Genomic DNA, 14,838 nt, shown 5'->3' with positions numbered 1-14,838 from the left:
CACTAGGTCCCTGTTAGATGGCAGTCATGTAATCAAAAAGTAGTATAGTACTATACTATAGAAAGTCAAGAAGGGCTAGGCGTGGTGGTTCATATCTGTAATCCCACTACTTCGCAAGGCTGAGGTGGGCAAATCTCTTGGGCTACCGAGTTTGAGACCATCTTGGCCAACATGGTGAAACCCTGTCTCTACTAAAAATACAAAAATTAGCCAGGCGTGGTAGCATACACCTGTAATCCCAGCTACTCAGGAGGGTGAGGTACGAGAATCGCTTGAACCTGGGAGGTGGAGGTTGCAGTGAGCCAAGATTGTGTGCCACTGCATTCCAACCTGGGTGACGGTGTGAGACTGTCTAAAAAAAAAAAAAAAAAAGTCAAGAATGAAGAACATAAGAATAGTAATACCTATTTCCTAGAGTTATTGGGAGGATTAAAATATATATATATTTAATTTAAGATGCCTAAAACGGAACCTGTCACAGAGTTTGAGCATGTGATAGATTTTAGGGTTGTTTTTTTTTCTTTGAGTTGGAGTCTTGCTCTGTCGCCCAGACTGGAGTGCAATGGCATGATCTCAGCTCACTGCAACCTCCGCCTCCTGGGTTCAAGTGATTCTCCCACCTCAGCCTCCCTAGTAGCTGGGATTACAGGCACCCGCCATCATGCCCGGCTAATTTTTGTATTTTTGTAGAGACAGGGTTTCACCATGTTGGCCAGGCTGGTCTTGAACTCCTGACCTCAGGTGATCTGCCCACCTCGGCCTCCCAAAGTGCTGGGGTTACAGGCATGAGCCATTGCGCCTGGCCTAGTTTATTAAGAATGAAAGTTCTTGGCCGGGCACAGTGGCTCACGCCTGTAATCCCAGCACTATGGGAGGCCGAGGCGGGCAGATCATGAGGTCAGGAGATTGAGACCATCCTGGCTAACACAGTGAAACCCCATCTCTACTAAAAATACAAAAAAATTAGCCGGGCTTGGTGGCAGGCGCCTGTAGTCCCAGCTACTCGGGAGGCTGAGGCGGGAGAATGGCATGAACCCAGGAGGCAAAGCTTGCAGTGAGCTGAGATGGCGCCACTGCACTCCAGCCTGGGCAACAGAGCGAGACTCCATCTCAAAAAAAAAAAAAAAAAAACAAAGAATGAAAGTTAGCTGGGCACAGTGGCTGATGCATGTTATCCCAGCAAGGCTGAGGTAGGAAGATCACTTAAGACCAGCCTGAGCAACATAGCAAGACCTCATCTTTAAAAAAAAAAAAAAAATGAAAGTTGCAAGCCAATAAATGGCTTTACTAATCTGCCTCCTCATTTTTTAGTGGGGTCAAAGGTGTTAATGAAGAAGCCCCGGTGCATAGCCCTCTTGTCTGCCACTATCCCTTTTCCTTCCTTGTCCTATATACTTGTCTCTAATAACGTTAACATAATCTGATCCTATTAATATTTACTTCATGTTTTCCTGCAGGAAGTTGGAAATCTGTATGACATGTTCCACACTCGCAACTCTTTACACCGTAGAGCTTATCAACACAAAGTTGGCAACATTATTGATACAATGTAAGAAACTTGATTGTCATTTCCCTATAAAATTTTCCTTGATACTTGGCTAGAGTATCATAGTAGGCTCAACTAGACATTTCTAGATGAGTTCAAGTGAATATTAAGTGATTAAATTGAAAATGGTTTCCTTAAAGAAAAAAAATCTAGCATAAAGTTAATTTAGTTGGAGGAAAAGGAGGGAAGTGGATAAAGGGGCAGATGAAGGGAAGAAGAGCTGGCTTAGGCCAGATGTGAAGCAGCAGTGCTGAGATCACTCAGGACCTCGGCACAGGTAGTCACTTACACACCATTCTCATCAGGAGAATGGGAGGTAGGACATGAATATTTAAATTCTGCGATTAATGACAAAAGTTAACTTTAAGGATTAAGATTAATGTCTATTTATATCCTGTCAAATATTTACCAAAATTAGTACCAAATGGTAAAACCAACAGGAATTTTACCTCTTCCTGACCCAGTCAGAACCATAGCAGAAAACTGTACAGCCAGGTCTCTCCGTGACTCAAAGATCCATGAGGAGTTATCAAACACTGGGTGTGAGTCAAGTTACTTCTTCCATGTCTCTAAAATAGCCTTAAATTGATTAACTTTTCATGTTCGTTTTCACATTTGTGTTGAGGAAGTGTATCTTCGTTCCTATTTTTTACCTATCCTTTGTCATGAGCAGATTACTTGGAATACCTTCTCCTATTTGTATGTTAATTATTTGGTAAGAGTTTTTGTTGTTGTTATTGTTGTTGTTTTGTAATTCAGAGAGGTCTAGTTTCAAAGCCTGGCACTGTTTCTTCCTAACTTGGTTAAATCAAAATTTACTTCATTTCTGCATCTATAAAATGAGGGCTGAATACACCTACCTTATTGTTGGGAAGATTAAATAAGATGGTGAATGCAAAGCCCTGCCACAGTGCCTGGAACACAGTAAGCATGGCAGCTCACAGCTCACCAAGCACAAATTTAGTACGGTGGAGAAGCAGTTGTCTTTAGAACATTGTGCCTCATTATTTTATTTCCCTAAAGTAGAAAGATTTCCTTAAGTAAGACATAAGGCAAATATTCAAAATTTCTCATAAACATAAATTTTTGCAAAATGATTTTTAGGATTACAGATGCTTTCCTCAAAGCAGATGACTACATAGAGATTACAGGTGCTGGAGGAAAAAAGTATCGCATTTCTACAGCAATTGACGACATGGAAGCCTATACTAAGCTGACAGGTAAGAAGTAACAGGTAACATAGATGGTCCATCTCAGATAAACTGTAAGATGTCCCTGAATTGCCAATGAGTTATCTTTCTTTCTTTTATTTTTCACTTTTAAAGATAATTATTTAATTTTTAAAAAATAAAGAAAGGGTCTCACTATATTGCCCAGGCTTCTCTCAAATTCCTGGGCTCAAGCGATCTTCCTGCCTTGACTCCCAAAGTGCTAGGATTACAGGTGTGACCCACTGTACACAGCCGATGGAAGGATTTTAGCTTCCCGAGTAATTATCTCCTTTTGAATTTGAGTTTTATTTCTGTCTTGTACCAATAAAGTGACTTTGATAAAGGGATTTGACCTATCTGAATCTTTCATCTATAAAATGAGGGTAATGATACCTAGCATATAGTTTTGTTGTGATGTTTAAATGAGGCATAGCACCTAGTATAGACTTGATACGTAAGTACTCAATATACATTATTTAACTTTTTTTTTTTTTTGGAGATGGAGTCTCGCTCTGTCACCTAGGCTGGAGTGCACTGGCGCAATCTTGGCTCACTGCAACCTCCACCTCTTGGGTTTCAGCAATTCTCCTGCCTCAGTCTCCTGGGTAGCTGAGATTATAGGCATGCCCCACCATGCCCAGCTAATTTTTGTATTTTTAGTAGAGACAGGGTTTTACCATATTGGCCAGGCTCTTCTCGAACTCCTGACCTCATGTGATCCACCCGCCTCCATCTCCCAGAGTGCTAGGATTACAGACGTGAGCCACTACGCCCGGCCCATTATTTAACTTTTAAATTTAATTTTTATTTATTTATTTATTTTCAGACAAGATTTTATTCTGTCATCCAGGCTGGAGTGCAGTGGTGCCATCACAGCTTATTGCAGCCTCAACCTCCAGAGCTCAAGTGATCCTCTTGCCTCAGCCTCAGCCAAGTAGCTGACTTGGCTACTTGGGACTATAGACATGTGCCACCACACCTGGGAAATTTTTTTTTTTTTTTTTTTGATACGGAATCTTGCTCTGTCACCCAGGCTGGAGTACAGTGGCGCAATCTCGGCTCACTGCAAGCTCCGCCTCCCGGGTTCACACCATTCTTCTGCCTCAGCCTCCCGAGTAGCTGGGACTACAGGCGCCCGCCACCACGCCTGGCTAATTTTTGTATTTTTAGCAGAGATGGGGTTTCACCTTGTTAGCCAGGATGGTCTCGATCTCCTGACCTCATGATCCGCCTGCCTCAGCCTCCGAAAGTGCTGGGATTACAGGCGTGAGACACCGCCCGGCCACACCTGAGTAATTTTTTTAATTTTTGTAGAGACAGGGTCCCATTATGTTGCCCAGACTTGTCATTATTTAACTCATAGCTGGACTAATGTTGAACACCAAAAAACTGACTTGGCCATTTAACATTATTTTCATTATAAAAACACAAGATGCCAGGAACATCTGTCCACACTTCTGCAGAAACAAAATCTGCAGCTTAGTGTGGAAAGGAGGAAAGAGAGGTAAAGGGTAAAGGTGGTTCTTTTTTTTTTTTTTTTTTTTTTTTTTTTTGTTGGGGGGGGAGGGGACAGAGTTTTGCTCTTGTAGCCCAGGCTGTAATGCAATGGCACGATCTCGGCTCACTGCAACCTCCGCCTCCTGAGTTCAAGCGATTCTCCTGCCTCAGCCTCCTGAGTAGCTGGGATTACAGGCGCCCACCACCACGCCCAGCTAATTTTTTTGTATTTTTACTAGAGACGGGGTTTCACCATGTCAGCCAGGCTGGTCTGGAACTCCTGATCTCAGATGATCCATCTGCCTCGGCCTCCCAAAGTGCTGGCATTACAGGTGTGAGCCACCGCGCCCAGCCACAGCTGGTTCTTTAATGTGGGAAAGTATTGACTGAGATAAAGCAAAAGAAGTAGAACAAAAAGTGTACACCAGTCAGAGTTCTTAGTTACAAATTATGAAACTGTTTAACTAAAAATAAAATTGGGCCAGGCACGGTGGCTTACGCCTGTAATCCCAGCACTTTGGGAGGCCAAGGCGGGCAGATTACCTGAGGTCAGGAGTTCGAGACCATCCTGTCCAAAATTGTAAAACCCCGTCTCTACTAAAAATACAAAAATGAGCCAGGCGTGGTGGCATGCACCTGTAATCTCAGCTACTTAGGAGGCTGAGGCAGGAGAATCGCTTGAACCCAGGAGGCAGAGGTTGCGGTGAGCCGAGATTGCACCACTGCACTCCAGCCTAGGCAACAGAGCAAGATTCTGTCTCAAAAATGAAGAAAAAAAAAAAACAAAAAATAAAAATAAAATTGGAAAGCAATCACATGGCTTACAGAATCTGTGGAAAGGTTGGAGGCTCTGAAAATGGAGAAAAACAACAGAAGCCAAGTGACCTAAGACACAGCCAAATCACTCTACCGTAGCTTCCTGCCGAGAGTGCTGCTGTTCTACCACAGCTGGATTCTATTTGCTGCACACTGACAGAATGAAACCTAAACTAGCTCCTCCTAAACTGTGTTTGAAGAACCAGTTTTTAAAATTACCAACCCCTTGCAGATTGATATTTCTGTAAAGTATGATAAAAATGAATTACTAGAAAAATGAAATGGGGGGAAAAGGCATGTAAAATATGAGCCCAAATTTTTATTATTCAGCTTGACAGACTTCACATTACACCTTTCAGTAAATTCAATCAAAAGATAAATAATAGGCCAGACAAGGTGGCTCGTGCCTATAATCCCAGCACTCTGGGAAACCAAGGCAGTTGGATCGCTTGAGCCCAGGAGTTTGAGACCAGCCTGGGCAACATGGTGAAACCCTGTTTCTAAAAAATTTAAAAATTAGCCCTGGTGGTGCGTGCCTGTAGTCCCAGCTACTCAGGATGCTGAGGTTGGGGGATCACTGGAGCCCAGGAGGTCGGGGTTGCAGTGAGCCAAGATTGCACCACTGAAGTCCAGCCTGGGTAACAGCGCGAGACCCTGTATCAAATAATAATAATAATGATAGAGAAAAAATTTAAAAATTAAATTACAAGAACTATATACATTGTTCTTTAAAAATATACATGTAAGGCTAGGCAGGGTGGCTCACGCCTATAATCCCAACACCTTGGGAGGCTGAGGCAGGTGGATCACTTGAGTTCAGGAGTTCAAGACCAGCCTGACCAACATGGTGAAACCCTGTCTCTACTAAAAATACAAAGTATTAGCTGGGCGTGGTGGCGGGTGCCTGTAGTCCCAGCTACTCGGAGGCTGAGGCACGAGAATCACTTGAACCCAAGAGGCGGAGGTTGCAATTAGCTGAGATGGCATCACTGTATTCCAGCCTGGATGACAGAACAAGACTCCTTCTCAAAAATAAAATAAATAAATAAGTAAAATAAAAGTTAAAAAAAAATTGAACAAGCTGAAGATATTTACTTTTAATTTTCATTCATAATAATGCAAGTGATGCCATATTTTAAAAAGTCAGCCAGGCATGGTGGCTCACGCCTGTAGTCCCAGCACTTTGGGAGGCCGAAGTGGGCAGATACGAGGTCAGGAGTTCGAGACCAGCCTGGCGCCTGTAATCCCAGCTACTCTGGAGGCTGAGGCAGGAGAATCATTTGCACCCAGGAGGTGGAGGTTGCAGTGAGCTGAGATCGCACCATTGCACTCCAGCCTGGGTAACAGGGTGAGTCTCTGTCTAAAAAAAAAAAAAAAAAAAAAAAAAAAGTCATCTTTATCCAGGTGTGGCGGCATGTGCCTTTAGTCCCAGCTGTTCAAGAGACTGAGGCAGGAAGATTAATTTTTTCAAATTATATTTACATTTAAACTAGCTTTTGGTTTAGCTGGGCATGGTGGCATGTGCCTGTAGTCCCAGTTACTCAGGAGGCTGAGGCATGAGGATTGCCTGAGTCCAGGAGGTCAAGGATGCAGTGAGCCATGATCACGTGCCACTTCACTCCAGCCTGACAACAGAGCGAGACCCTGTCTCAAAAACAAACAAAAAAAAAATTTAGCCAGGCATGGTGGTGTACGTCTGTAGTCACAGCTACTCAAGGGCTGAGGCAGGAGGATTGCTTGAGCACAGGACTTTGATGCTGCAGTGAACTATGATCGCGCCACTGCACTTCAGCCTAGGCCACAGAACCTGACCTTGTCTCCTTAAAAAAAAAAAGAAGGCCAAGTGCAGTGGCTCATGCCTGGAATCCCAGCACTTTGGGAGGCTGAGGCGGGTGGATCACTTGAGGCCAGGAGTTCGAGACCAGCCTGGCCAACATGGGGAAACCCAATCTCTACTGAAAATACAAGAATTAGCTGGGTGTGGTGGCATGTACCTGTAGTTCCAGCTACTCAGGAGGCTGAGGCACGAGAATCACTTGAACCTAGGAGGCAGAGGTTGCAGTGAGCCAAGATCACGCCACTGCACTCCAGCCTGGGTGACAAAGCAAGACTCTGTCTCAAAAAAAAAAAAAAAAAAAATTGCACAGATATATATATATATATATGGAGAAAGTGCGTGCAGAAAAACATTAACAATTGTTGAATTTAAGTGAAGGATATTTTATTTTGAAATTTTTCAAAATAAAAATTGGGAGAAAATGAAAGAAAGGAAAAACATTTCTTCTACTCTCATCATTGAATGGGACATTAAAAAATCTTTGTTTTATTATTATAGAAATTTACAAAGCCATGTACCTGTCACTTAGCTTCAACAGTTATCAACACATGGCAGTTTTGCTTCATCTCCTCATCTACCCACTCTTGTCAAACACTGGACTATTTTGAAGCAGATCCTAGACATAATTTTGCTTGTAAATACTTCAGGACCGTTCTCTTTTTTTTATTTTTATTTTTTAGATAGTGTCACTCTGTCACCCAGGTGGGAGTGCAGTGGCGCCATCTCGGCTCACTGCAACCTCCACCTCCAGGGTTCAAGCAATTCTCCTGCCTCAACCTCCTAAGTAGTTGGGACCACAGGCATGCACCGCCATGCCCGGCTAATTTTTGTATTTTTGGTAGAGGCAGGGTTTTGCCATGTTGGCCAGGCTGGTCTCGAGCTCCTGACCTCAGGTGATCCACCTGCCTTGGCCTCCCAAATTGCTGGGATCACAGGTGTGAGCCACAATGCCTAGCCACCATTCTTTTTTAAAGACAAAATAAAACATGTCAACAATAAATCCATACACCTTTATGTGCCCATCACCCAGCTCAGCAGTCATCAACTCCAATGCAGTCTTATTTCTCTCTATCCTTCCCCACTCTCTGGATTACCTGGAAGTAAATCCAAGACATTGACAGGAACTTTTTTTTTTTTGAGACAGAGTCTCGCTCTTGTTGCCCAGGCTTGAGTGCAATGGCACAATCTTGGCTCACCGTAACCTCCACTTTCCGGGCTCAAGCAATTCTCCTGCCTCAGCCTCCTGAGTAGCTGGGATTACAGGCGCCCGCCACTACACCCAGCTAATTTTTTTGTATTGTTAGTAGAGACAGGGTTTCACCATGTTGGACAGGCTGGTCTTGAACTCCTTACCTCAAGTGATCTGCCCGCCTCGGCCTCTCAAAGTGCTGGGATTGCAGGCATGAGCCACTATGACTGGCCAACTGGAACAGTTTTAAAAGGTTTTTTCACTTAAATCTTTTAAGAATTTTTCTCACATTGCTAAAATAATAATGTACCTACATTTGCGAACTGCCTGTTAAGATCATTTCAATAGAATAGCACTATATAATTCTTTAACTCTGTGTTTTTATTTTAATATAACTGAAATGTCATCAAATTGGCAGATAACATTTTTCTGGAGATTTTATACTCTACTGATCCCAAATTGAAAGACGCACGAGAGATTTTGAAACAAATTGAATACCGTAATCTATTCAAGTATGTGGGTGAGACGCAGCCAACAGGACAAATAAAGATTAAAAGGGTGAGTTATCAGGCATCTTTCCATTAGTGAAAGGTTATCTCTGTCCTTCAAGAGGAGACCACTAACCTATCATGATACTATGACTCTGTACTAAGTGCTTTACTTTTATTCTCATTTAATCTTCACAGTAGTGCAGGGGTCTTAGGCCTGTTTTACAGATAGAGAAACTGAGGCTTCACTGAGATTAAATAACTTGCTCATGAAAGCATATTTAGCCAGGATTCAAAAGCCAGGTCTAACTTAACTCCAAATCTTTGCTCTCATCCAGGAAGTGAGAGTGGGTCTCCAATTTTGGCTAGATTCAAACATGAGAAAATGAATATAAGGGAAAGGAACCTCAAAAGAAAGTGCCTGCATGAGCTTCATTGAGGCTGTGGTGACCTGTTGTAATGACTTGGTTCCTTCACAGGATATCAGTTTCCCAGATGGCACATACCTGTCTTCTTTAGCTCAAATATCTATTTTCACCTCCTACTTGTTGAAGAGTTTTCTGTTTGCCAGAAAGCCATAACACAAGTCATACTTATAACCACATCCTACCTCAATAATTTCTTGGGTTATACCTTACTTCCTCTTGTTGTACTAATAGGTTAATGTCACATTTTTTTTTTCAAAATGTGAATTTTGTTTTTTTGTTTGTTTGTTTTTAGACAGAGTCTCGCTCTGTCACCCAGGTTAGAGTGCAGTGGCGCGATCTCAGCTCACTGCAACCTCCACCTCCCAGATTCAAGCAATTCTCCAGCCTCAGCCTCCCGAGTAGTTGGGATTACAGGCACCCGCCACCACGCCCAGCTAATTTTTGTATTTTTAGTAGAGACGGGGTTTCACCATGTCGGTCAGGCTGGTCTCGAACTCCCGACCTCATGATCCGCCCACCTGGGCCTCCCAAAGTGCTGGGATTATAGACGTGAGCCACTGCGCCTGGCCGCTTTTTACAATTTTTTACAAAAATTGCTCTATTTGTTTAACGAGTGACATTGGTAGGAGCTATATTTGTTAAGGATATCTCTAATCGTTTTTCTTAGTTAGGTGCCATTTTCATAAAGAGAACCTGTTTGTGGCTCAAAGACTTGATGAAAAATGGATTCTAACATGGGGAGTCTTGTGTTTTCCAGGAGGACTATGAATCTCTTCCAAAAGAGGTTGCCAGTGCTAAACCCAAAGTATTGCTAGACGTGAAACTGAAGGCTGAAGATTTTATAGTGGATGTAAGTAATTAGCCCAGTAATAAACTGAGTGAATACTTTTTTAAAGATAAAGCACCCACCATTATAAAGGTAGTACATGTTCATTTTAACAAATTAGAAAAATACAGAAAGATAAAAGGAAGGAAGTCATCTGTGCCCTCACAAAGAGAACCAATATTATTAACCACAAAAACATTTTATTCATGGTGTTTTGCCATTATTTTTAATATAATTGTGGTCATGTGATTACATTGTCTATATTAATTAAAAATTTTTAATTACACAAGTAATACATTTTAATTTTTTTTATTGCCTGCATACAAACACAGAGGAAAAAGTTGTGGGGCCAGGCACGGTGGCTCACGCCTGTAATCCCAGAACTTTGGGAGGCAGAAGTGGGTGGATCACCTGAGTCAGGAGTTCAAAACCAGCCTGGCCAACAAAGCAAAACCCCATTTCTAGTAAAAATGCAAAAAAATTAGCCGGGCTTAGTGGTTTGCGCCTGTAGTCCCAGCTACTCGGAAGGCTGAGGCAGGAGGATTGCTTGAACCCAGGAGGCAGAGGTTGCAGTGAGCCGAGACCGTGCCACTGCACTCCAGCCTGGGCAGCAGAGTAAGACTGTCTCCAAAAAAAAAAAGAAAAAGAAAAAAAAGAGCTGGGCACGGTGGCTCATGCCTGTAATCCTAGCACTTTGGGAAGCCGAGGCGGGTCGATCACAAAGTCAGGAGATTGAGACCATCCTGGCCAACATGGTGAAACCCCCATCACTACTAAAAATACAAAAATTAGCTGGGTATGGTGGTGTGTGCCTGTAGTCCCAGCTACTCAGGAGGCTGTGGCAGGAGAATCGCTTGAACCTGGGAGGCGGAGGTTGCAGTGAGCCGAGATCACGCCACTGCACTCCAGCCTGGACAACAGAGCGAGACAGCACTGCACCTCAGGCCAATAGTCTCAGCAGATTACACCCTGGACCTTATCAACATTCAAAACTGCCCTCCCTGTAAAATCACTAGTTTAACATACTTTTCTCTGTCCACAAACCCCTTTCTTCCTCATCTACGTTTTCCTAGCTCATCAGGCCCTCTAGTTTATTGTGTCCTCACTTTCTTCGAGCTTGTCAGTGGCCTTCTATCTTCATTTCTCTCTACATGTAGGCCGAGTGAGGTGGCTCACGCCTATAATCCCAGTACTTTGGGAGGCCAAGGCAAGTGAATCACTTGAAGTCAGGAGGTTGAGACCATCCTGCCCAACACGGCGAAACCCCATCTCTACTAAAAATACAAAAAATCAGCCAGGTGTGGTGGTGCGCGCCTGTAATCCCAGTTACTTGGGAAGCTGAGGCAGGAGAATTGCTTGAACCCAGAAGGCAGAGGTTGCAGTGAGCCAAGATCACACCACTGCATTCCAGCCTGGGCGACAGAGTGAGACTCCATCTCAAAAAAAAAAAAGTATCTTAGATAACGTGATACAGTAATTCACTCATTTTCTGCAGTTACCCTCAACTCTCTTTTCCTTCTTTGCATCTACCTAGCAGAAGGCCAAACAACCTAGATGAATCAAATCTAAACATCTCCACACCCATACCTGGACACATAAATGCTCCTAGATACCATCACTGTACAGGCATATCTGTAAATTCCTGGTCACGAAACTAAGCTGGGCCTTCTGGCAGGCTTAGTGTGATTCTCCCAGTCTCTAATAATCATTTCAGTCCAGGCACAGTGGCTCACGCCTGCAATCCCAGCACTTTGGGAGGCCGAGGCGGACGATCACCTGAGGTCAGGAGTTCGGGACCAGCCTGGCCAACATGGCAAAACCCCATCTCTACTAAAAATACAAAAATTAGCCAGGGATGGTGGTGGGTGCTGATAATCTCAGCTACTCAAGGAGGCTGAGGCAGGAGAATCACTTGAACCTGGGAGGCGGAGGTTGCAGTGAGCCAATATCATGCCACTGCTCTCCAGCCTGGGCAACAGAGCAAGACCCTCATCTCAAAAAATACTACTACTAATAATCATCATCATCATTTCAAACTGTCCTCCCTCCTCTCAGAACTCCAACCAGGCTTCCCACCTCCAGCTGTATTCATCCTCATGAGTAACCCAACCTTTGGCTCCTATTTCCAAGATAAACTATAGGCCATTAGGTAGCAACTCCTTAGACCTTTCTCACCAAAGAAACAAGCCTTCCTCCATCTGTCACTGTATTCAGTATTCCCATTCTTATAGTGGGGAAACAGCTTTGTTCTTGTCAAAGGCTTAGGGTAATTCTACTTGTGTTCTAGAGAAGTGTTGTCCCATAGAACTTTCTGCAGTGACAGAGATATTCTTGGTCAGTGATGTCCCTTTCCATAGCCACTAGCTGCATGCAGCTGTTGAGCACTTGACATATGGTTGCTGTAACTGAATAACTTCATTTTTTATTGTATTTAGTGTTAATTATTTATTTATTTTTTAGAGACAAGGTCTCACTCTGTTGCCCAGGCTGGAGTGCAGTGATGTAATCACAGCTCATTATAACCTCAAACTCCTGGGCTCAAGTGATCCTCCCACCTCAGCCTCCTGAGTAGCTAGGACTACAGACATGTGCCACCATGCCCAGCTAATTTTTAAGTTTTTTGTATAGATAGGGTCTCACCATGCTGCCCAGGCTGGTCTCAAACTCCTGGCCTCAAGCAATCTTGCTGCCTTAGCCTCCTGAAATGCTGGGATTATAGGCATGAGCCACTGCACCCAGCCAATGTTAGTTTAAACTTTTGTTTATCTTGAGACAGGGTCTCTCTCTGTGCCCCAGGCTGAAGTGCAGTAGCATGATCATGGCTTGCTGCAGCAAAACCCCATCTGTACCAAAAACACAAAAATTATCCAGGTGTGGTGGTGCATGCCTGTAGTCCCAGCTACTCAGGAGGCTGAGGTGGGAAGATCGCTTGAGCCGAGCAGGTGGAGGTTGCAGTAAGCTGAGATCGCACCACTGCACTCCAGCCTAGGCAACAGAGCAAGAGCCTGTCTCAAGAAAATCATGAACACCACACTGCTCTTCCCCTCTCCTCTTTTTCAGGGTCAGACTCATCTTCTCTTACCTTTCTAAGGCACCAAATTCCTCTCCAGATACTTCTTTCTTGCTGTCTTTTTTTTCCTTTATGTTTTTATTTTATGTATTTTTTAAATTGACAAATGATAACTGTCTATTTTCATGGGGTACATAGTGTATATAAATGTCTGATGATCAGATCAGGGTAGTTAGCATACCCATCATCTCAAACATTTATCATTTCTCTGTGTTGGGAACATTCAATATTTTCCTTCAAGCTATTTAAAACTATGTAATAGGCCGGGCACGGTGGCTCATGCCTGTAATCCCAGCACTTTGGGAGGCCGAGGAGGGCAGATCACAAGGTCAGGAGATCGAGACCATCCTGGCCAACATGGTGAAACCCTGTCTCTACTAAAATTAAAAAAAAAAAAATTAGCCAGGCATGATGGCACACGCCTGTCATCCTAGCTACTTGGGAGGCTGAGGCAGGAAAATCGCTTGAACCCAGGAGGCAGAGGTTGCAGTGAGCCGAGAGCGAGCCACTGCATTCCAGCCTGGCGACAGAGAGACTCCATATCAAAAAAAACAAAAAAACTATGTAATAGATTACTGTTAACTAGGCCGGCCACGGTGGCTCATGCCTGTAATCCCAGCACTTTGGGAGGCTGAGGCAGGTGGATCACTTGAGGCCAGAAGTTTGAGACCAGCCTGGTCAACATGGTGAAACCCCGTTTCTACTAAAAATACAAAAATTAGCTGGGTGTGGTGGTGCATACCTGTAATCCCAGCTACTTAGGAGGCTGAGGCAGGAGAATCACTTGAACCTGGGAGGCAGAGGTTGCAGTGTGCCGAGATTGTGCCACTGCAGTCCAGCCTGGGCAACAGAGCAAGGCTCTGTGTCAAAAAAAAGGAAATTGCTGTTAACTATAGTCGTAGTCATCCTACAGTACTATAGAACCCTAGAACTTACTCCTCCTATCTAGCTGTAATTTTCTTTTCTTTAACATCTTGCCTCCTCTGAACAGCCAAAGTTCTAAGAGTTGCCTTCTCTTACATTTTTTTTTTTTTTTGAGACGGAATCTCACTGTGTCGCCCAGGTTGGAGTACGGTGGCACGATCTCGGCTCACTGCAACCTCCAGCTCCTGGGTTCAAGCGATTCTCCTGCCTCAGCCTCCTGAGTAGCCGGGACTACAGGCGCCTGCCACCACATCTGGCTAATTTTTGTATTTTTAGTTGAGATGGGGTTTCACCATATTGGCCAGGCTGGTCTTGATATCCTGACCTCATGATCCGCTGGCTTCGGCCTCCCAAAGTGCTGGGATTACAGGCGTGAGCCATCGCGCCTCTTACATTTTTGTTTCTCATTTTCTCCTGAACCTTTTTTTCTGTTGCCATCACTGTACTCTCTCCAGAATCACCGGTGACTTCAGAGTTGCTAAATCCAGGAGACAGTTTCAGTCCTCTCTGCCTCTGAGCTGTTTCCTCTGCCTGCAATTCTTTTTCTTCCCACCTAAGCCTGTTTGTTTCTTGCTCACTTAGTAAAGTCACTTTCCCAGGAAAATGTTTCCGGTCATTCTCCGGGCACCCTAGGCTACATCAGGTAACCTGTTAGAACATTTCAAAGCACGCTTTGCTTTTCAACTGTGGTTGAATACTTTTATAATTATTTGTTGAACTTCAATCTAGGGCTGCCTGGTTTTTGGGGGCTAGGATTTTCTTTACTTATTTATTTTTGGAGGCAGAGCCTTGCTCTGTTGCCTAGGCTGGAGTGCAGTGGCGCGATCTCAACTCACTGCAACCTCCGCCTGCCAGGTTCAACCAATTCTTGTGCCTCAGCCTCCTGAGTAGCTTGAACCACAGGTGCATAACACCACGTCTGGCTAATTTTTTTTTTTTTTTTTTTTTTAGTATTTTTGGTAGAGACAGGGTTTCACCATGTTGACCAGGGTGGTCTCGAACTCCT

At 43.9% G+C, this 14,838-nt stretch overlaps 1 protein-coding gene across 3 annotated transcripts in view; it reads left to right on the top strand.

Annotated features, from left to right (window-relative positions):
• Nucleotides 1–14,838, top strand: part of SAMHD1 (SAM and HD domain containing deoxynucleoside triphosphate triphosphohydrolase 1) — a 61,731-nt gene that overhangs the window by 37,899 nt on the left and 8,994 nt on the right. For all 3 annotated transcript variants that reach the window (XM_016937134.4, XM_016937135.3, NM_001280510.1), the window contains exons 10-13: nt 1,458–1,549; nt 2,651–2,766; nt 8,515–8,654; nt 9,770–9,862. In XM_016937134.4, the coding sequence (XP_016792623.1) occupies nt 1,458–1,549; nt 2,651–2,766; nt 8,515–8,654; nt 9,770–9,862 (441 nt within the window). The remainder of the gene's footprint in view (nt 1–1,457; nt 1,550–2,650; nt 2,767–8,514; nt 8,655–9,769; nt 9,863–14,838) is intronic.

This window comes from Pan troglodytes, chromosome 21, assembly GCF_028858775.2.
Source record: "Pan troglodytes isolate AG18354 chromosome 21, NHGRI_mPanTro3-v2.0_pri, whole genome shotgun sequence".
Taxonomy (NCBI): domain Eukaryota; kingdom Metazoa; phylum Chordata; class Mammalia; order Primates; family Hominidae; genus Pan; species Pan troglodytes.
This window is presented reverse-complemented; position numbering and strand designations above follow the sequence as displayed.